Source organism: Centropristis striata, chromosome 9 (genome assembly GCF_030273125.1).
Source record: "Centropristis striata isolate RG_2023a ecotype Rhode Island chromosome 9, C.striata_1.0, whole genome shotgun sequence".
NCBI classification, from domain to species: Eukaryota; Metazoa; Chordata; class Actinopteri; order Perciformes; family Serranidae; genus Centropristis; species Centropristis striata.
In genome coordinates, this window is record NC_081525.1 from 18,574,635 (window position 1) to 18,597,580 (window position 22,946).

Below are 22,946 nucleotides of genomic sequence, written 5' to 3' on the forward strand. Positions count from 1 at the left end.
AAGTCAAAACGGGTCAGCCTTTGTATTTTTATGGGCCAAAAACAACAGCTAAAGAGGAAAAATACTTTTATGGCTTCTCGGACTCCGTAGTAGGCTACGTCACAAAAGTATTTGATTGAAAGGCCATCAGACGAATGGAGTCAGGATTGCTGAAAGGGGGGGGGGGTCATTGTTTTTTTAAATAATTAATTATTATTCATTTTTTTAAAAGGCTTTCACTTATTTCTCTTTGTTTTTCTATCCTCTTTCATTTGTTTCTAACTATGTGTCGGTGGTCCCTTTATGAGCATATTTACAATAAAGAAAAAGAAAAAAAAAACTTACCGACATAAAACTGATGGCACTCGCATCCAATCAAAAGGACCCGTCGTCGTCGAAGCTTCGTGGTAGCCAATTACAGCCAACGCTGGGGCAGGACTTCCTGTAAACGAAGGATCGGGGTTGATTTTCAAGGTAGGTTGAAGAGTAGTTTATCTCGTTACTAGGCAGCGATAACGGCGCTCGTTTGCTAAGTATTGAGAAAAAAATATCTACCGTTAGCTCGGAAAAAACACCATTTTGGGCACAATCGATACGAGCACAGGGATGCATACATTATAATTTAATACCGACTAGCTTAAACCACAACAACAGTGACCAGACTCCTCACCAGACTTTAGGCACTTTCTTGATTGTAAAGAAAACTATCCTCATCACGCTGGCCTCCACAAGGTAACAGTTGTTCACTTTCAGGTTTCTTCCATTTCGTTTAATGCAACGTTGTGTAGTTAGCTAACGCTAGACGTCTCTGCTAGCTACGCTAACTTTAGCCGGTGGTCTTGACTGCCCCTATTTCTCTTCTAACTTAGTGACATTCGAGAAAAACTGCGGAAGAAACGACGTGCTTTGAAAGAAACGTTGGTGAAAAACAAAAATGAGGACGATATTCAGGTAATGTTATAAAAGTTATTACCTAAAAGAATGTTATTACAGCTAAACATTATATCTTACGTTGTTTATGTGGACTGTCAGTAACTGTGTAGCGTTCATTCAGTCCAAAGTGAATAACGTCACCCTGTTAAAATAATCGCCTAAGTCATTTTTTGTCATTTTTTTGGTGCCTAAATCATCTCCTCATGACGCCGGCCACCTATGGTAAATCGCCTACATCCTCAGTTGATCAGATCATGTGATTTTACCCCTTTAAGATCATCACTTCTTTGACAATTTGCCACATTCATAGGCATCAGATAAGAAACCAGTAAAGAAGAGCTAGAGGGAGATTGTTTAGTTATCAGTTAAGTGTATCGGTGTTTTATTGTTGACACTAATATTGGTAACACTTTACTCTAAGGTCTCTACATAAGAGTGACATGAGTGTCATAAACATGACATGGGATGTGTCATGAACATTAATGACACTTTGAAGTAACATTAATGCTCATGATACTTGTCATGTCATGTTTCTGACAGGCTTGTGTGACTGTAGACACCTTCAAAATAAAGTGTTACCATATCTTGCTTAAGTCACAAAGGCATGTTCAAAAAATTGCCCAAGTCATTTATTTCTCTTAAGTTACATAATTTACACACAGTGTTATTACTATGCCAATAGCCATCCTTTGTTGCATCATTTTTTAGTGTAAAATTATCAATAAATCTCATATGTTAAACTTTTGGTAAAGTGTTTTGTGTTTCCTGCAAAACTTGAAAAAATGACTTAGGCGATTATTTTAACAGGGTGAAGATAAGAGCCCTTCTTAACAAGACTCAACATGACCTGGAGGAGTGTCTCACTTGATACACACTCACAAATACACAGGAACACGGATAACAGAGCTGCTAACGCTTTAGTAAATCTAATTATACTCGATAGGCTCTGGTTCCGTCTACCAAATTGAGTGAGGAGAGGCTGCGAGCTACAATGAAGGTTGGTGTGTGTGTTTTGAAGCTTAGCCTTTAGACTGTAGCTGCCCTCCTGCGTGTGCTGCTGGCTGCTCAACACCAATATCCTGCTGTCTTCCCTCTGAGCCCCTTTTCAGCTGTGCTACATAGCAGTGTCAATATACAGTTTGTATATGCAGGATGGCTCTTGCTTCTTGTCTTATTTGTATGCCTGTGTTGCACCAGGAACCTCAAAGCAGCGAGGAAGACCCAGGAGAGACACTGAAACACACAATAAGGGCTCAGAGACAAAGGCGGAAGAAAAAGGTATATCTTACTCCTGCACTATTTAATCCCTTTTGAACCCTTTTTATCCCTTAAAAAATCATACTTTCAAACTCTTACAGAACAGTATGTGTGCATTATTCTCCCATTTCTCTGAATATATTAGCTGCTTGACCAGTCTTCAGCTCATGAGTCGCATGATGATGATGTGGAGGAGATCAGCACCATTCAGCACCGAAGTGAAGATGAGGGGTCAGCTGAACAGGCAGCAGACCCTGTGGTTCTGTCAAGACCTCCGACTGGTTCTCAGAAAGGTAAGTTTCCATGTTTTGACAAAACTCGCCTCTATTTCTCATGCTCATGCTTACTTTGAAGCAAGCAAGGATGTCTTATTACAAAAATGTTTTTGTAGAACAAAATGACCTAAGCTTTTCAAAATAAAGTCATAATCGACTTTAGCCAACTCAAATAACTTTAAAGACAGTATAAATATGGAAATGGAAATATCGTGTCAGAGAATCAGTAAACAAAACTGAGAGGCTGACAAGCATTCTTTGCCAACATATGGTGTGAGATAGTAAAATACAATACAATACTGAGTGATGCATGCAATTATTGTTTCATGATGTGCTTTGTCTTCTAGGTCTCTCCTCAAGAATCCAACATACTCAGGGCTCTCAGCATTTAGACACTGTCGTGACACGCCGCTTGGAAGAGAAGCTGAGAGCAGCCAGAGTAAACCCACAGTTTTTCTTTGTGTTTGACTAAGATTATTAAATATATCCTGTACCTATATGAAAAGTATGGATGTAAAAGTATGGCCTCTTTTGTTCCAGTCTAGAGGTGAGACCCTTCAGCAGCAGGAGGCCTCTCTGGAGCCAGCCAGTCGCCTACAGAGCCTCAGAGACAGAGAGACTGTAACAAGGTTTGACAGAGAGGTGAGCATCTACCTCAGTAGTCCTGTTATCATGATCCAACCCAGTGCAGTGAAGGTTTAACTCCAAGTGTTTTACAGGCTGATCCAGAAAGAGCTGGAAGACACGATGACCCTGGGGTTCTCAACACCAGGGTCAAGTTCCGAGAAGCAGCAAGACGAGTAAGGCTCGAGACAAGATTGCAATCTTTTAAGAATAAATTATTAATGTTGTATTTATTTATTTATATATATTCTTTTAATACAGGTAGGAAAAGGCCTACCCACTGTTGAGGAAGCGTACAATTTCTTTACGCTCAACTTTGAACCAGATCCACAAGATGGGGCTGAGAAGAAGAACAAGAAAAAAGACAAACAGAAAAAATCCTCTGAGGAGGACAGAGATGACGAAGCAGAAGAGGCTGAAGAGCAGGAAGATGCCGAAGTCGATAATCAAGAGGACAATGAAGACCAGGTAAGACACGAACAATAATATTGCAATAAATGATTTGTGCATATCATGCCAACTGTTTTTTAGCTGCAGTTGCTTTGATTTACTTTATTATCCAAATGCCTTATACTCTTCGCCCCCCTCCCCCAGAATGAAGAAGCTCCTCTTGTGCGAGATGAAGAGGAAAATGTATTTGTTATAGAACAATCGTCACAGGACTTCCTGGAAGTTAAGAAAGCAGAGTATGTTGGGTACCAACGACTTCTTCAGCGACAGAGTGAGCACCTCTTCACCCCGAGTTTTCGAACAGGTAATGTCCTTAACCATCTGAGTCACACTCGCATGTTTCAAATAATTTCATGTCAGTTTTAATATTCTGTTGAGGAGACCATTAAAATGGTTAATCTGTCATCGTCACAGTCCCAACCTCCATTAAACTGGCTGAAAACATGAAGCCTCGTTATGTGGAGGACGAGGGTCTGTATGTAGGCGAGAGACCTCCTGTATCCCTGACCAATGAGAACATTCTGGAGAACCGCATTTTAAAAATGGAGGAGGTAATTTCAACCAATGCATCAAGCTCAACAGCGTCACTTGCTCTGAACCTTTAACCACAAAACTTTTTTATAAAATTCTTTATCAAGGGTAAGAAGTGGTTTGGAGATGACGGCAGGATCATGGCTCTGCCTGACCCCATAAAGGAATCATCCACTAGACCCCCTCTCTTCCACATGGAGGAGGACCTGGACCCCGCACTGCACACTGTGTACAGGAAGGTCAGACACACGCCCACTCTCCCTTCCATCACTCCATCTATATGCCACATAAGCGCTGTGCACACTAATACACTGAAATTGTGGTGGCACCCTCAGATTTGAGTGTTCTCTAACCCTGCTGCCATTTTGAAAAAAAAGCAAAAGGGCAGTTTGGCATTTGGTACAAAGGAACAGGGAGAGGGAGGAGGCGTTTATCATCAGGGAAGAGAGCAGAGGTGGAGGCTAACACATCTGTGATATCATCTCTGCAGACAGTATACGACACTGTGAGCATTAAAAGAAATAGAAAATGTGAAAATATCTCTTAGAGAAGAGCTGGAATTGAAATTGAATTTTAGCTTTAATATGAATATCTGTATCTTTTTTGTTAGAAACAAAAAAGAAACAAAAAGAAACAAAAAAGATCTGACCCAATACCCACAGCTGCAGTATTGAGTACTAGTGTGCGTTCCAGGGATAATCAATAATACAGCATTATAATTATTATTATTGTTATCAGTTACAATGACTAAATGAAAATGAGTCATTGTTATGATCATTTGTTGGTTAAACAAACATTTTGTTATAATTGAAACTTCAAAACATTTAATTGAAAAAAAATCTTCTCTTACAGGTAACCCCTATAACACATTGATCTGAAGTAATTCATATCAGAGCATTTCAATTATGTTTATCTTGATACTTTGTACATTCATTTTTACAGTCTATGTACTTTACAGTGTTTACAGTATTTAATGTAGAGTATGTGTGCAGTGTGTTTAAATTTTTTCGTTGATGTTTTTCTCTTCCTTTCGGTGTGTGTACAATATGTTTAAGTGGTTGGGGTGGGAGGGAAAAGGCTCTTATGCCTGTTCAAAATGGGGGGGGGGGGGTCAATATATGTACATACTTACTGTGTTCTATTTTCACTAACATTTCCAAACAAAAACAATTTAAAAAATAAATTAAAATGAAGAAACTCCCTTTTGAAAGTAGATACATGTACATGATATGATAACTGCCAATTTTCAAACCATGGTATATCATGAAACCGGTATAGCACTGCAAGTGAACTAGCATGTTCACATCAGGGCAGGTAGTAGCCAGGTCAGAAAAATGTCAACCCCCTGTGCACTTAACTACCGCTTTTTGTACACTTTCCTAATAATGCTTCAAAGCAGTGGTCGGAGCTAACCACTCACCAACTCACCACAGCTTAGTAATGCACCACTTTAATCCAGTTGGCTGCTATAGGCTGGTTTTAGGATCAACAGTAATCAGGAGACATCTGCGTATTTCTCATCTGATTGTAATAGTTCAAAGCTTTATTTCTAACATGAAACCAACATTTAAATGCTGCACAGTTTTTTGTCCCGTTTGTTCATTCATTGCATTTAAACCTGGTATTATTGCACCGATGCAGATAAGGATTTAATATTGTTGGCACTATATTAAATGTAGAATTAGATTCTTGTATTATGCAAACATTTCCAATAACTTAAGTCTAAAAGTCAAAATTAATAGTTAGATCTAATGATTTACAAAATATTTTTTCTAACAAAATAACAAATAGATATAGAATTAGATTATTGTATAATGCAAACATTTCCAATATCTTGTTAAGTCTAAAAGTCAAAATGTATTGGAAAAAAAAAGTTAATTGTAATGGTTTACAAAATTATTTTTCTAACAAAAGAATAAAACAGATAATAAAAGAGTCAACTACTTTAACAATTGGTCTTGTTCAAATATTTGTTTTCCGTTTCAGTTTAGGGTGAAAATATGAGGACCAAAAATGAAATTCGGTAAAACCAAATAAACCAAACAAAACGGTCCTCAAGACAAGTAAGAGTGCTGCCTTTCGACTACAATTTTTCGTAAATATTGGATAACACATGTAAAGTGTTTTATCTGTGTGATATTTGACAGCAATTTACCTACTGATTCATAATTTATGGTTAGGTGTCAGAGATAAATTATGTATCAGATTGCATGGTCCTCTGCATCCTTATTGGAAGCAGATAATTCTGGACCTGATTCACACTCCTACATTCATTAATCCTCTGACTGACCACAGAGGCTAAAAGGTGACTAACATGGAAACCCTTAAAAAGCAGACAATGCAGGTCGCACAGATCCAAATATGCGTTCATATATGGTTCACTGGCTGGGAGGGTCTTTGTAGGAAACCCCCACAGAACTCTTGTCTTCCCATGTATTTTTTTGTACTGTGAACAGGCACAGCTGCCACATTTGATCATCGAGGAAACACAGCATCCATTGTAGTTCAACGGAGTGTTTATTTTACATTACTGTCATGCATGACTTTTCATTACAGCGCTCCCCGATGGTGCTATCCATTTTGCCAGCTATTTCATGCTTCCTTTAAGCTTGCACACATATTTAGATACACTCAAGCGTACAACAAGCGCTGAGTATATTTCATTGTGATTATCATTTTCCAGCTCATTGCATGATGGATGTTGTTGTTGTTGGATGTTGTATTCCCCAGGCGCTCAAGTCCAAGTATGCTAATCTTTATCTCGCTGGTGCGGCGGACCCCGAGGGAGACTACCAACTTGATGTTGATGTCTCTGGGCTGATCTTCTCCCATCACCCACTCTTCAGTCGGGAACATGTCCTGGGGGCCCGTCTGGCTCAGCTGTATGATCAGTACCTAACCAGGCAGCGCAACAATCTCACAGGACACCTTACTGACAAGGTAAACTTCAATTGTAAAACTTCCTTACAATCCTGAATAAACCTAGAAATGTCTTGTATTTTTCACATAAGCCACATATATACAATACATCGTGTGTTTCCTGTGTGCTGTAGTTGAATGGATTGAGGAGTGCATTGCGGAATATACTTGAGATCCATGGTGGGAACAGCCTGACTCAAGCCATGCATCAGAGGATATCTGAGTACAGTCTGGAGATTAGGTGAGTTGCCCAGATTGTGTTCCATCCAAGTCCTATTCAGGCAAAAAAAATGGGTTCTAGGGATGGGAATAATTAATCAAGGATGATTAATGATCGTTGAGAATTTGGTAGATCACATGGAATTTTATCGATCTGTGTTTTGTTTTGTTTTTTGATTTTATCTATGACTGCATATCAATACTCACTGAACTGAAACACGGCCGAGCGTTCAGTTCTGTGGCCGTGCATGAACGAGCCAATGAGCTGAACTGAAAGTTGCAATAACAATTATAAAACACACAGAAATATAAGAGTATTCATTTGAGCAAAACTAGCTTACTGTATCAAAGTTTGCTAGCATGAATTACTAGGTTTAATTTTATACAAAACTTATTTAAACACAAAACACACTTAAATATGCAAGATTACTGTGAAAACTAACCTCATGCCTCTTCGGGGCTGAAACATAAAACATTGAACTCCTTGACATTATTTTTATAGTATCATCTCAAGTGAGTTAGTTTTACAAAAAATAAGTGTCCATTATCAAAACAGGCCTTAGACTTTTGCACAGTACTGTATATATATATATCTTTTTTTTTTGCCCATGTATGCATGTTTTAATACATACTGGAGTATGTATAAAAACGGTAAAAAAGTTATACCTCAAATCCTGTAATCCTGTCGACTTTGAAAATATGGACACAGTTTCGCAAACATCTCAAGCTAAACAATCTTGTCCTCCTAGGTCCGTTATGCAATAATCATATTTTTTGGAGTTCCCTCAAGTTATTCCGAATTCAGTAAGCAGACATTAAATGTTTTAGCTTTTGCCTCTCTGATTGTCCGCAGGTGTATCCTTCTACACTGGAAGTTGCCTAAACCCCCAGCAGAACAATCTTGGCAGATTGACCTAATGTCATTCCTTAAATTAGAAAAAATCAAATTTTCACTCCGTGGATCAACTGAGAAATTCTATACTACATGGCAGCCTCTAATTTCACATTTTGATAATGAAGCTGCAACTCCTACGGTGTAGGAATGAACAACATTTTTTTTTGTCCAGCTGTGCTCTTACATCAATATGAATGTACAAATGTAAGGTGGTTGATAAGATATTCTGTTTGAAAAGGGAAGACCAACTGGGGTGGGGGGTGGGATAATGTTTTGTTTGTTTTCTACTTGTTTGTTTGTTTGTATGTCTGTTTATTTGAGGAAAAGAAAAAAAATCCTGCATTTATTTGTAAAGATCATGTAACATGATGTGATGTGTTTCAATAAACAGATTTAAAAAAACAAACAAAAAAAAACATAGACGTTCGACATTCGAGTTGGCAGGTTTCTTCCAAACAGCCGTTTACACCATGTCTGCTATGATTTTTTCCCCTGAATATCACAGAAACACTCGGCAGCTGCGAGACAATGAGCAGGAGAAAGACAGGACTCTGCTGAAGAACATAGTGAAACTGTGGAAGGAGATCAAGGCCATGAGAGACTTTCAGACTTTCACCAACACTCCGTTTAAGCTCTACCTCAGAAAGTAAGTCTTTTTGTTTAGTAAGACAATACATTCACATACACATTCACTATTACCCCTAACTAGGGTTATCAAAAGTATCGATACTCAAAAAAGTATTGATACTAAAACGTTGTATCCGGATACGATACTCATTTTCAAAAGTATCGAGTATCTGAAGCTTGTTATCATTGTTGCAGTTTCTTTTTGCACAACTGTTTTTTATTATAAATATTTAACCTGTGGTTCTGTTAATTTTTACATGTTGCATTTTACTTGTTAATAAAAATATTTCTGTTAAATTTTGGGGTCTTTGTTTTTGTCTTTGTGGTATTGAAAATGGTATCCAGTATCGAATATTTTCCTGAGTATCGGTATCGATTTGAAACTTTTAGTATCGTGACAACCCTACCCCTAACTAATGCTCGCTAGATAATGTGTTTATTTTCTCATTACCGTCTTCTACAGATGCTTGTAGCCTTTTCATTTATGTGCTGTTGTGTCTTTTTTTTCCAACCTTATTCCAGAGAGAATGTGGACCGTGCCTCAGATGAGCTAGAGTATGAGAATGAAATCTTGGCAGAGGTTGTGGAATTGGAGGCAGAGGTTGAGGAGGATTACCAGAGAAAGCTTGCTGAGTACAAGAAACAGCTGGAGGAGTGGAAGCTCTGGAGAAGGAAGCAGGTACTGATAAATCGGTCTGGTTAATATCTGCACATATTAGCTTTCTGCACATATATTGGTGCTGTGATTTTTGATCAGTAAAAATAAATTGCAGTTTTTACACCAGAGAGTATGGATGTTGCAGTCTAGAAATGTTCCCTCCAGTTAATAAACTCGTATCACATGTTACCAGTTACACCAGACATTTCACAAGAAAATGTATTTGCTGATTGTGTTAAACTACAAAATATTTCCAAATAGACACTTCCAGCTTGTAGTTAATTCCACTGGTGCAGCTGCTTGTATTCCAGCTGCGATGTGGCCACAAGTGTAAATTGTTGCCAATGGAGACTGGCTAAACACTCCACTCCTGAAACGCATCCGGTGTGGTAAGAAGCTATGCACTGGACGGAACAAAACCCAGTGGGAACGCAAAAAACTACCCCTGCTGTTGATAACACTTGTATTTCACGAATTAGATTTTTTTTATGGATGTGGTGCTGTTTTATACAAATATCAATATCAGCCTCACAAATCCAGTCTTAGTAGGGCTGTGGTACCTATTTAATATAATTAACATAACAAGCAAAAACTCTAAAGAATCCTCTTACCTATAAGAATGACTAATAAATAAAGGAAGCTTCGGGTTTTAAGTCAACACAGTTCTGTACTCATGTTCATGGAAAAAAATATTAGACCACCCTTTTTCTTCATTTTAATGCCTGGTACAACTAAAGGTACATTTGTTTGAATAATATTTAGATAACAACAAAATAGCTCATAAGAGTTTAATTTAAGAGCTGATATCTAGACATTTTCCATGGTTTTCTTGATAATGATTTTGGTTATTATAAAGAAAACAATTGAAAATGGCTAGATATCAGCTCTTAAATTAAGCTCTTATGAGCTATTTTTGAGCAATTATATTTGTCCAAACAAATGTACCGTTAGTTGTACCAGGCATTAAAATGAACAAGAAATTGAAGAAAAACAAGGGAGGTCTAATAATTTTTTCCATGACCTTATATCTTGCACACATATATCTTATGTTCGCCATTTCTAGAAATCCAAAAAGAAGAAGAGAAAAAAGAAGAAGAAAGGCCAGTCACAGGATGACACAGAAGAAGAAGATGAAGACCAGGAGGCGAGTGAATCAGAAGGAACCATTGAAGAAGGTCCCCCAAAGCCAGAGCCTCCAGAGAAGTCTGATTTTGAGTCTATAGAGCAGCGGGTCAGAGAGAAAGCCTCCAGGATACGCAGGAAACCGGGAGAGCCCATCCTGATCCCTGAGCTGTCTGCATCGGGAAACATCACTGCCAATGAGCACTGCCCTAGGTATGAACAGAAACACAGAGAAAGTTTCATCTCACCCGCTGGCAGGCTTTTCACTTCCTTTGAGAAAAGTGAAATGAACAGACTTGTGAAATAAGCTGCACTGTTATTGTTGCACTTTAGAAATTGCTTCATGCTTATTTACTTGTTTTTTAGGCCTGAAGCAGCTCGAAGAGACGATGTTGGGAAGCGCAATCTTTTCATCAAGATCCTATACAATGACAAAGAAGTCTCCCGAACAGACAGCTGCAGCCTGAACACTGATTTCAGAGTGCACTTTGGCCAGATTTTCAATCTCAAGATAGTTAACTGTCCCAAAAGCATCAATTTGCAGGTAAAATACAGAAATATTTAACATGCTGCCACTTTGTCTGATCAACATGTCACAACATGAACTTTATTCCTTTCTGTTCTGTGTGTGTGTGTGTGTGTGTGTGTGTGTGTGTGTGTGTGTACTGTGTATGGCTAGGTGTTTGAGGAGATTGGAACATCACACTCCCTCCTGGCTCAAGTGTTTGTTCCAGTGCCAGAACCCTCATTTTTTACAGAGGGTGTCCCACATGAGGAATTTGAGTTTAGCAGTCAACAGCGTGTGGACATCGACCATGAGGGTGTAGGAAGTGGTAAGTATCTTCATCTTAAACGAGCTCAGAGCTGAAACACTGTCATCCACAAATACATTCCCCACTCCAAGAATAACATCTGTATTTGAATGTGATGCATAGCCCTCACATTTCAGTGATCTCCTGTCTCATCCTCTCTGTTTGCCTTGTCAGGTACGCCCCTCTCCTTTGAGGCTGATGGCAGTAACAAAGTATTCCTGCTGACCTCTGGGAAGCTGTCGTGCTGTGTTTCTTGGGGGAAAGGGGAGGACGGTGTACTGCTCGCTCCTCCTGTGTCTCAACAACCTGGCGGGTAATGTCACTTAAAGGAACATGCTGGTTGTTGTGCATGTTTCAGCTCATAAATTACATATCATTTATGAGTAACATCACTGCTGAAATTTTTCCAAAGCATTCAGGTGTTTATATTCATGGAAACATTTTCCAGACCTCCAGGCAGCCAGTGGTTTCAGTGTATGTCAGCGTTGTATAAGCCTGGCAACATGCTACAACTTAAAATGTATTTATTATAGGAAATAAGTAATTTAAAAACTTTAGCTTTATTTTCACATCAAAGGCTATGTAGCAGGGAAGGTTTTCAGTTTGTGAACTACAATTCAAAGCCTCTATTTAGGCATTTTGGCTGTTGCCATCTTTTGGAGCCAGAAGTGATCTCATTTGGACGAAAGCTTGCAGCGCTTGTGAACTAGCTTGGTTAGCAAGGTGCAAAAATAAACAGCTGACTCCATCGAGAGTCTTTCAATTCAAACAAACGCTGAACAAGAAATTAAAAGTGATTAAGTGATTTCTTAAGTGACTCGAGTAGGCTAATTTTCTCAAAGACTTCTGTATAATTGGACTTCTTTATGCAGCCAGTGAAGTCACCCCCTGCTGGCCATTCAAAAGAATACAGGTTTCAGGCACCTAGGCACATTAAGTTTACTTTCATTTATAAAGTCTTGTGGACTTGGTGCAATTCAGTGATGAAGTTGCAACATTGTTGCATTTTTGGTTCCACACTTTATCAAGCGTTGTTAAGCATTGTAAACGGTGTCCAGCTGTTGACCTTGTGGTTCGTGTATTTGACAGAATTTTTCTACTTTTATGCAGCATTCATTCGCTGTGACATTTTTCAGTTCTTTGGTCCGCATCAGCGTTTGTTTGAGCGAATACACACAGGAAAAAACCAAGCGGATTGTCCGACAAAACACACCAGAATTCTATGTATGCCTAAAAGTCTGCTTAAAAAACTGTTTCTAGTATAATGTATTGCATGTGCTGTTTATGGGCTTTCAGTCTGTCCCTGAACCTTGTACTTGTCTATGTAACAAACAACATAATGGTAATTGGTTTTTAGAAGTATTAAAGTATTCTCCTTTGTGTTTTCAGTGGAATGGGTCGTCTTGATGCTGTCTCATATATTGGTGCATCAGGACTATATGACATGAAAAAAATCGGAGAGTGGGCCACGCAGTCACGACTGGACCCCAACGATCCAAAAAATGCCTCCATCATGCAGCTGCTTAAAGTGGGTATCAGAATACAGAGTTCTTAAAAATCCAGGAGATTACAGTTTCTTATTTTCATATAAAACATGGCTCCTTTCTTTGTACCTGTGGCTCGCCAGGTGGCCAGTAGTGGCGAGGTAACAGCTCCAGAGTACTTCCGTCTAGAACAGCTCCAGGAAGAGTTTAACTTTGTGACCGATGAAGAGTTGGAGAGGTCCAAAAGATTTCGCCTGCTCACGCTCAGGAACCAGGAAGTTGCAGAGTTTCGAAATTACAAGTGTGTTCCTGCTCTGGAGAGGGAGGTCACGGATAAGGTGTTCCAGGTCAGCCTCCCAAACATTTATTAAATTGCAGTAAATCATGGATATGGCTGAATGAGGATACATGAGGCAAATTCTTTTTGGTGACAAATGATTTCAGGAATATGAGAAGAGACTGAAGGAAGGAGAGATAGTTGACACTAAAGACCATCTGGATTCACACCGAGCCCTAGTGGCCAAATACCTTCAGAAGGTGAGTAGCCCATCTGATGTTAACATGTTTGTATTACCCCAGTCGCATGCAGGATCGCTAAGTGTTACATAATGTTGGCATTTTCCACAGATCCGAGAATCGGTCATCAACAGATTTCTTCTTGCCAAACACCACTACCTGCTGTCTGATTTGGTGATTGAGGAGGAGATACCAAGCATTGGGTAAATACTCCCCCAAGCATTATTAACTGATGACATAGTCTGTCTCACTTTTTCATCTTTGTGTTCCGCATGTTTGGCAGTGTTTTTCTTTCTTGCCAATCACAAAATAGTAAGTCAAGCATGTGTGCATGTAATTTATCATTTCTGTATATCCTACGCTTATTCCTCTTGTCAAAAAGAATTGAAAAATTGCAAAGAGTGCCTGATCTTCCTGCTCAAGTTGTAAAGGAAAGGTTAGATAACTTGGATTACTTTGAACTGGGGGATCTACAGCCAAATCAACCTATCACACAGAGTGACAGGGCCCACATAAATCACAGGCTGATGTAAGTATGCTTCTTGGCCTGCTGCTGCTTCGGTTTATTTGATGTTCAACTCAACACGACATTCCCCTGGCGGAGTATTACGGCCCTCTGGAACTGCTCAAGGCGGTGTTTCACAACATATGGACATGATACCAGAAAACCTGAAATTAATTTTAGTCTTTAGATTTAATTTGTGCAGATTTATATATAATAATGTACTACTGTCGGTGCCAATCACGCTTTTGGGTCACTTTGCGCATTTTTTCATTTTTTAATGTGAATGTATTAATCTTTTCTGTTCCATTTTTCTGTTATATTTCTGCTATGCATTTTTAACAGTGGTGCAGGTCCAGGGTATGAGTTTTTTTCTTTTTCTCCAACCCTCTGTGTCTCTGTTTGAACCCTGAGTAGCAGTGCAGTAGTGACCATAGACCTTGTGTAGTATGCAGTCCTTCCAGGATTCTGCAGAGATTTTGGTGTAGAATTTTTTTCTGTGAAATTGCAGGAATTGGTAAAGGTTAACATTGTCTTACATTTAGTTAACATTTAATATGGTAATTCTTTACTTATTTTAACAATATTCTATATTTATTACAGAACTACGTGGAAGATTACAGTGCTACATTGATTTAGCTTTGCTTGCTAAATACATACTGTAAAGCAAAACAAAACAGTAGGGCATCTACGTCAAACTATAGTCTGTTAATTATGTGCATATCTTGTTTTGTTTGTTTTTTGTTACATTTTTTTTAACCAAATTCAGCTATAGCAACATGTTTAAAGATACTATGTAAAGTAATTTACCTGTAGTAAATGCACAGGATGTACATTCATGCCTACAGTGTCCAAGCTCACATGCACAAACAACACGATGCTGTTCACTTAACAGCCAGCAGTGTCATTAATAGCAAGGACGTCTTGAAAATACCTTTTAACGCTTTCACCTGTGGAACTTCAACCAGCAGTTATCTTTATGGTAACTCTATGTGCCACATTTAATCCTGCATATTTCCAGTAGTAGTACAGAGATTTATGATGCATAATAAGAAACTCAGTATAAAAAAACTTATTTTTCCTTAGTGGTTCCATTTTTAGCAGCTCTACTGGTGCATCTCAGTACATTAGAATATGATGGAAAAGTCCATTTCCAGTAGTTCAAGTCAAATAGCTCCAACCTAGTATTTAGTGCATATAGATGGACAGACTTTTCAGAGGCCAACATTTACATATTAAACATACTTTTTAAAAATTGGTCTTTTGTAATATTAATTTTTTTTGAGACACTGAATTTTAGGCTTCATTAAATGTAAGCAGTAATCATTATAATAACAAGAAATTAAATTAAAATTAAAAAAATTAAGACATGAAATGTTTCATTCTGTGTGTAATGAATCTATATTACGTGTTATTCCATTTTTTTAATTGAATTACTGACATAAATAAACTTTTCTATGATATTATAATTTATTGAGATGCACCTGTATGTCAAAAAAGCTCATAAAATATAAAATGTTAAGGTATCACCTCTAAATTAGCATTGTGATCACAAAACCACAGATACCTGAAGGGACTGAGTACTGTTGGTTGTAATCCTATCCCACGATAAATGATGATAAATGATGAATGAGTTTAAATGAGCGATATCCAGTCCCTTTTTGGTTGTTAACTAGATATAAACAGACGTTTGTTGTCACAATTAGGATTCTGGGAATGAACCTTTTCAAGCTGGCTGAACCTAAGCGGCCGCTGAAACCTCAGAGGAAAGAGAGAAAGAAGGTGACTGCTCAGAATCTGTCCGATGGAGACATCAAACTGCTGATCAACATCATCCGGGCCTACGATGTCCCCATCCGAAGGCCCCAGAGCATGTGAGCATTCAGAATAGCTTGAAGTACAAATCCTAATTTGCCTGCAGAAATAAGTATTTTACATTTAAGACAGAATGTTAAACTTTGTGGGGTTTTTTTTTTTTAGTAAACCAGGACAGTCGTCTCAGACAGCCATCCAGGGCAGTGATTGGCTCCTCAGCCAGGTACAATATAACCAATACAACTGTCATTTATACCTGATAGGCAGCCAGATCTCCACAGTCATGTGATCTATATTGTGTATGTGTTTTGTGTGTGCTTGTTATTGGTGTGATATAGGTACAAGTGAGGCCCTTTGTGGAGGTTTCCTTCCAGCGTACAGTTCTTCAAACCACACCGGCTGATGGACCAAACCCCTGCTGGAACGAGGAGCTGCAGCTTCCGTTTAGGTGACAACTGTGTATTTTATAGCATGACTTTAGCATGACATGAATTTTTCATGAGAATAGTTTTTTTTACTACTGGGTTTGGACAATTCCAAATAGGTTTGTTCTTTACCTCAAAACATATGACTCTTTCCAGTTACTTTGGCGCACTAAACACAGTTAAATAACACTAATAATGCCATTTAAGTCAATATTAACCCCCTAGCGTTCCTGCAAATTAACCTTAAAACGCCTAAAAAAACATTGGTTTCGGACACATTTGAAAGGTAAGACTGGAGTTTTTCTCCCAGGGAGTCAGAATAACTGTAAGTACTACTGTTATTGAGTGATGGAAGTTGAAACACAGTGAAAAATTTGTTTTTTATTGTCCGCCTTAATATTTTTGGAAAATACAGGCCTGCAGATCATTGTAGCCGGGACTTATAAGCTGGAAAATACAATGGGGTCAAAGTGTAAAATATTACCTACTCCCAGTTCAAATTTGATGAAGATATCTCAAAAAATGACTATTTTACACAGGTTTTTATAATTATCATAATAATAATAATAATTATGAACCCTGGAACCTACAGTCATCATTCTGGGCTCTAATGAAAGGTAACACTTTGAGGAATCATATCACATATCCACATTTACTGTCAGCATTACATTTTCCACTTTTAAACTAAATTTAGCGCATAAAATGCTCGAAAAGTTTGACTAAAAGCTAATAGGTTAGATAAATACACAGATAAATAAATAAATGAATAAGCCTATGAAAAAATAAAGGTGGCTATGAGATACAGCTTGAAATAAATAAACAAGCAAAAAAAATATAAATAAATAAATAGTTCATTTTAAAAATGTTTTTTATATTAAAATTAATGGGTTAATATGAAATGAATATCACAGATTCAGGATATGACCAGTCTAGTTTATGCATCTCTAAGCTGCACCCTGTGGCTAATATTACAGCTAGTCAAAGCTAACATGGTGTACTGCAATTATATATAACGCCCAACAACACAAGCCAGCATTCATACAAAAATTCCTACAATAGAGACTACCATAATCAGGAGTAATTCAGCATCTTGCACATGGACACTTTGTATATATACAAAGTAGGGGCCGAGGATCAAACCACCTACCTTCTGCTCTGCCTCCTGACCACAGACACCTTGATTTAAATGCAATCCATAAGATCACATCAACAAATTAGCTTCTTCTCTCCAGTGCACCGAATGGCGACTACAGCGCTGCTGTATTGCAATCAATCAAAGATGAAGTGTTCATCAACATATTTGATGAGGTGGTTTATGAAACTGGAGTGGTGAGTAAAACATTTTCCAACACCTTCTTCACAGTAGCAATCTATATCAGAACATTGTATCATTTATTTGCTTCTTAAATGAACTCTTTTCTTCTCAGAATGACAAACACAGAGGGAAGTCAATACACACCCGGGTAGAGAAGCACTGGCTGGGCTCCGTCAAGATCCCATTTAGCACCATTTATGCTCAGTCCAGGGTGAGAGTCTTTGTTGTGTATTTATTACCAGGTGCAGTAGCCTTACTCACAGATAAACATTGGAGATGGGGGAAATCAATACAGCATAGTATCGCAATATTTTGCATAGTGATATTATATCGATTCATGGCCGATAAGTATTGATACAGTAGTGTTCAAAATAATAGCAGTCCAATGTGACTAACCAGATTAATCCAGGTTTTTAGTATATCTTTTATTGCTACATGGCAAACAAGGTACCAGTAGGTGCAGTAGATTCTCAGAAACACACCCCTTTCAACTAATTGCCCAATTGCACAGCCTTAAGAGTGTGCATATCACGAAAGCTGGGTCTTGTTGGTTTTCTGAGATTAATCTGGTCAGTCACATTGGACTGCTATTATTTTGAACACTGCTGTATTTAGTGCTCCGACGTCCAGTGGGCTGTCAGTATTTTCGTCATTTTTTTATTCTTTTTCTGGAGGCCATAGCAGGCTCACTTTTAGGAATATACTGAAGATACTATCATATGAAAACTAGAAGATCTAATGAATCTATAAGCACCATGTGTGTCAGGATATTGTGTCGGGAAGTTGTCGAAATAATGCTGCATAGTTAGGCTTTTTTTATGTTTCATTCAAAAATATTCAGAGCAGTGAAGCTTAAAGTTGAGGAAAGTTTGATAAAATGCTGCAGTTGTTGTCGTCCATACATGTTTGATATCAGTTCAGTTCATTTTGACTGAATACTTTGTTGTCTGTGTGTTTGACTCTCATTGTGGAGAAATAAAAAGTGTGAAGTGAGATGAATAAACTGAGGATTTTCTCTCATTTTGACAAAACAGTTCTTGATTGAATTTAATTTTGTGGACACAAGATGCAGTTAAACAGTTAAATCGCAATATATTGTACTGCAATACTCACCATACCGCAGACTGCTTCAAATCTCAATAATATCGTATCGTGACTCAAGTATCGAGATAAAATTGTATCATTGGGGCTCTGCTGATTCCCACCTCTAATAAATATGCTGACTGATATATTTTATTTATTCCATCTGATAGATTGATGGAACATTCAAGGTGAATACACCAGCAGTGTTGCTGGGCTACAGTAAGGAGCGGAGCCATGGCACTAGTGGTTATTTAGATGCGTCACGGAGTCAGAGTGAGGGAGCTTTCATCACAATCTTCATCACCATTGAGCCTCAGCTGGTGCCAGGAGAGTCTGTTAGGGAAAAGGTAAGTCACGTTTAAGTGCCGGGCTAATGGATGGCTCCTGTCTGCTATTTAGTATCCAGCCTGCATCATTGTGTGCTCGTTTGTCTTGGTTCATGTGTATCTTCACATCCCATGAAGTTAATTTCATTTGAGTTTTCATGTCTGTCAATACTTTGGTTCACATGTTGCCTGTGCTCTAATAAGTAGGTGATCATGCATCAATGTATTCATTTGTTCTTATCATTTTTTTGTGCCACTTTTGCTTTTGCATGTGATAGATTAAGGAAGTGAAGGTAACTGTCCATTCAAACACTCCACTCATGACCGCATCATTCATCAGCATCATATATGAATTAGTGATCGAGTTGTATTATTCCACTGCTCTAACCTTTGACCTTTTATGCAGTTTGACAGCCAGGAGGCTGAGCATTTACTGCAGTCTTCAGAGAAGTTTGAGAGGGAGGCAGCACAGAGCTACCCAGACAGACCCTGCCTCACCACCGTCATAGACCTCAATGGGAAGACCGTCTTCATCACACGTTACATTCGATCACTCAACCCCCCACAGGAGTTACTGGATACATTCCCAAATAACCCCAAGGAGACCACGGTCAGCCGCTTAATTGAAGTGAATGTAGAGAGAGGCTGCTCTTCTCCTCTTTCAGATTTACTGTACTGACACACAGACTCTGTCCCTACACAGGCCCTGGTTGCCAGATTTGTCTCGCTCATCCCCTCTCTGCCAGACAGAGTTTCGTTCTCTGGTGTCTGTGACCTGTGGAGCACCTGTGATGTGAGTGAAACCTCTCTGTGGTGTAGTGATTAGAAGAGGATGTGAAACATTCATCTTACAGTAACTTCTCTTCTTTTGTTTTCAGCAATTTCTCACCCTCCTGGCAGGAGATGAAGAAGAACATGCAGTACTGTTGTGCAACTACTTCTTGTTTATGGGCAAGGAAGCTTGGCTAATAATTGGAACTGCTATACCAGAGGTGTGTAACAATCATTTGTAAATAACAATCACTAGGAACATAGTTTTTAGTTGTTTTTTTTTAGTTTTTTCCCGAATTGTCGCAATTGAAACTCATACAAACCACAATTTTTGATCCCACGACCATTACATGCTTTTAGTCTGCATCCATGGCTTAAAAAAAATTAATCTTTACTATTTTCCACCACATTGACCCATTTCCTCATGTTTCCCTATAGGACAAATACATGCATCTTTTCTGGTTTCCGATATCTTTTACTATCTATATACTGTATGTGTCCATATATATCACAGACTGTGGAAAAGAAAAGAAAAAGTCTCCCTTACATTACATATACAGATAATAATTAAATGTTTGTGTTTTTTCATACAAAAACTTAACAGCATTGTGTAAACAAACTGGCAAACAAAGGGTTAAAATTCTGATGAATTGAATGAATATATAGCTGTGATCAGGACTGATGTTGGTTACAAAATTGAACTTGGTGTAAGTAAAAAATAACAATAATATATGTTTTTATACCAGTTTTAGGAAGCAGATGGAGTTTTTAAAAAAAATTGATACTGCACAATAAATAAAAAGGCAACCATCAATGTTGTTGCTCATCATTAACATATCCCAGACTGTGAAAAAAAACAATTTAAAAAATACCCCTAGCATTTAGTATACAGAAGATAATTAAATTTGTTAGAGGTTTTTCATACCAAGATTGGAAATATGTAAACAAACTGGCATTTGAAGTGAAAATACCCTGAAAAGTAATGAATATTTGTCGCTAGTTATGATTATGACTGAAGACGGTTCAAGGGATTAACTCAAGTAAAGTGAAAAATAATAGATAGTTAAATGACATTTTTGGACACAGACATTTTTGTCCTCTAAGGACATCGGGGCAACTTTTTTTAAAGGGATGCACAAGGCATAAAAAGATAAAGTGTCTCTCTGCTATAGTCATATGATTAAAAAACATATTAAAAGCTTTTTAGTCTTTCTGCAACATTTTGATCTCTTTATTTCTTAGGGACCCACAGCCTATGTCTTGACCAATGAGCAGGACCGTTTCCTGATCTGGAATCCCTGCAGCGGTCAGTGCTATGGACAGTATGACACCTTCTGCCCGCTGCAGACAGTGGGATGCTTGGTCGATGCAAATAATGTGAGTCAAGAGAGAGCATTTATATGGCAGAAAAAATGACCAGTTCATGATGTGATAATTCATTCTTTATTATTCTCTGATTTTTATTAAGGTGTGGTTCAACATTCAAGAATATTCTTCCCCCATGACGATGAATTTTGACATCTCCAAAACCAATCTTTGGAAGTCGTTTTTCACCCGATCCTCCAGTATCCCTGGGTTGTCAAGTGTACAGGTGAGTGCTCAGCATTTATCTTAAACCTTGTTGTATGTTCAGTCACATTTTTATATTTTCCGCTAAATCTAACTCTCTGTAGCCAGAGGAGCTGGTATATCGGCACACAGACAAAGCAGCAGCAGCAGAGCTTCAGGACAGGCAAGTTAACACTTTGTCGTGTTGCTATGTTACAATTACACTGTAGACGAACTTACACTTAATATCTCACTCTCCATAGAATTGAGAAGATCCTGAAGGAGAAGATCATGGAGTGGCGCCCTCGCCACCCAACCCGCTGGAACCGCTTCTGCACCACCACCCTGAAACAGTTCCTGCCCAAACTGGAGCTGGATGGGGGGCGGGACATGGCTGAGGGGCACCGCCACGAGCTGCAGAGCCTGCTGGGAGACAACAGGGTAAGTCTGCAATGGGAACGCCTGCTGGAAAAAACTTGAATGAGTCATATTATGTCATCAGTCATCAATCTATCATGATAGAATATTCTCCACTCAGCTGGCAGAAAGCACACGACACACATAATAAACCCCTATCATAAATAACTAATAGGCTTTTTTTCTGTTTAGATTTCGGGATTTCCCCTGAATCTGCCATTCTCTGAGATCCGGCCCATCATAGAGGCAGTGTACAGCACTGGAGTTCATAATGTTCAGGCATCGAATGTGGAGTTTGCCCTGGCTGTGTATGTGCACCCCTACCCTAATAATGTCCTGTCTGTGTGGGTGTACCTGGCCTCACTGATCCGTACATGATACAAGAGACACTCATTGCGGATCCCTGTGATTCACTCAAATACATTTTTGCTTTATTCAAGCTGATTTCTTTTATGTAATTACATTACTCACACAGTTTTTGTACATTCATTGTTGTATATCTAATGTATATAATAAATATCGGGTAAAGGAGTTACCAGTTTTATATCTGTACATTAAATCCAATAACTTTGCATTAAATCCAAACTTTTAAAATGCTCAGTTGTTCTCGACTTTCTTGCCATTCCTGAGGCTGACACTACAATAAACACTAAAAACGTATAGAAACTCCTTGCACCACAATCTAACACCACCTTTAAAAACCACTTCAATAATATTAATTGCAGGGCTATTGTGTTGGATTGATTAGAATGCATATATGTAAATAACAGCTCAGTATACACAGTATACTATTTTTTTCTTAATGTGTTAAGACACTAAAATGTCACACTTGCAAGCTTTTCAATTTCTACGTAACTTAAAAGTACATTGTCAAGTAATTTACATGTATTAATCGCTTTGTATTGCCACTGTGTGGACAAAAAATTGGGTCCTTCCCTGACGTCCTCTGTTGCTGAGAACAGTTTGTGTACTGATTTTTGTGTAAAGGCTCTGGATGTACAAGCCTGTGTGCATCACTAGCTTGCTTGTTATTGCTAGAAAAATACTATATAACTAAATTATATGCTAGGGGGCTAGCTTGCCAAACTACTTTACCAGCTTATGTGATCTATGATACTAACGTAATATGACAAACAAGTGTCATGAGGTGTGTTTCGACTATGGTCGAATTCCCGCAATAAGGTGGTTCTCTCTTACCGAGACGCCCCTAGTTTTTTAGCCATTTTTCTCTCCTGAAAAAAGCCTGATTGCTGATTGGATAGAACGCTAAGCAGGATGTGACATAGTACTTGACGCCACAACAATGTGCTGTTTTTAAAAGCTGGCAAAGTAGCGAGTAGTCACAACAATAATTTGTCAATAATCAACACCGCCATGTTCATGAACAGCGAAGAAAACAACAAGCACTGCTCCTTCCATCTCAGCGTCTTCTTCCTTAGTTTA

General features: G+C 38.4%; 1 protein-coding gene across 2 annotated transcripts; it reads left to right on the forward strand.

Moving 5' to 3' along the window:
* Window positions 1-482: 482 nt before the first annotated feature.
* On the forward strand, window positions 483-22,099 carry cc2d2a (coiled-coil and C2 domain containing 2A). 2 transcript variants are annotated; one of them, XM_059341969.1, is made up of 39 exons: window positions 483-711; window positions 849-930; window positions 1,856-1,909; window positions 2,110-2,190; window positions 2,315-2,462; window positions 2,792-2,883; window positions 2,985-3,086; window positions 3,164-3,244; window positions 3,330-3,536; window positions 3,663-3,822; window positions 3,933-4,069; window positions 4,157-4,288; window positions 6,780-6,989; window positions 7,103-7,209; window positions 8,588-8,728; window positions 9,232-9,388; window positions 10,431-10,702; window positions 10,856-11,033; window positions 11,169-11,322; window positions 11,476-11,614; window positions 12,691-12,829; window positions 12,929-13,132; window positions 13,230-13,322; window positions 13,413-13,504; window positions 15,510-15,677; window positions 15,784-15,841; window positions 15,957-16,066; window positions 17,276-17,372; window positions 17,471-17,569; window positions 18,612-18,788; window positions 19,046-19,060; window positions 19,174-19,377; window positions 19,471-19,560; window positions 19,646-19,759; window positions 20,781-20,915; window positions 21,007-21,129; window positions 21,212-21,270; window positions 21,350-21,527; window positions 21,696-22,099. In XM_059341969.1, exons 3-39 carry the CDS (start codon window positions 1,904-1,906, stop codon window positions 21,879-21,881), a joined length of 4,845 nt encoding a protein of 1,614 aa, XP_059197952.1. In that variant the 5' UTR covers window positions 483-711; window positions 849-930; window positions 1,856-1,903; the 3' UTR covers window positions 21,882-22,099. The 2 variants fall into 2 exon arrangements, with proteins under 2 accessions (XP_059197952.1, XP_059197951.1); XM_059341968.1 differs by lacking the exon at window positions 19,046-19,060 and having other exon boundaries at window positions 659-711.
* Window positions 22,100-22,946: the final 847 nt, after the last annotated feature.

Excerpts from the sequence above, each read along its gene's own strand:
- cc2d2a (XM_059341969.1), top strand. Across the intron at positions 6,990-7,102 it reads CAGGACACCTTACTGACAAG|TTGAATGGATTGAGGAGTGC; the intron begins GTAAACTTCAAT and ends TGTGTGCTGTAG. Across the intron at positions 9,389-10,430 it reads AGCTCTGGAGAAGGAAGCAG|AAATCCAAAAAGAAGAAGAG; the intron begins GTACTGATAAAT and ends CGCCATTTCTAG.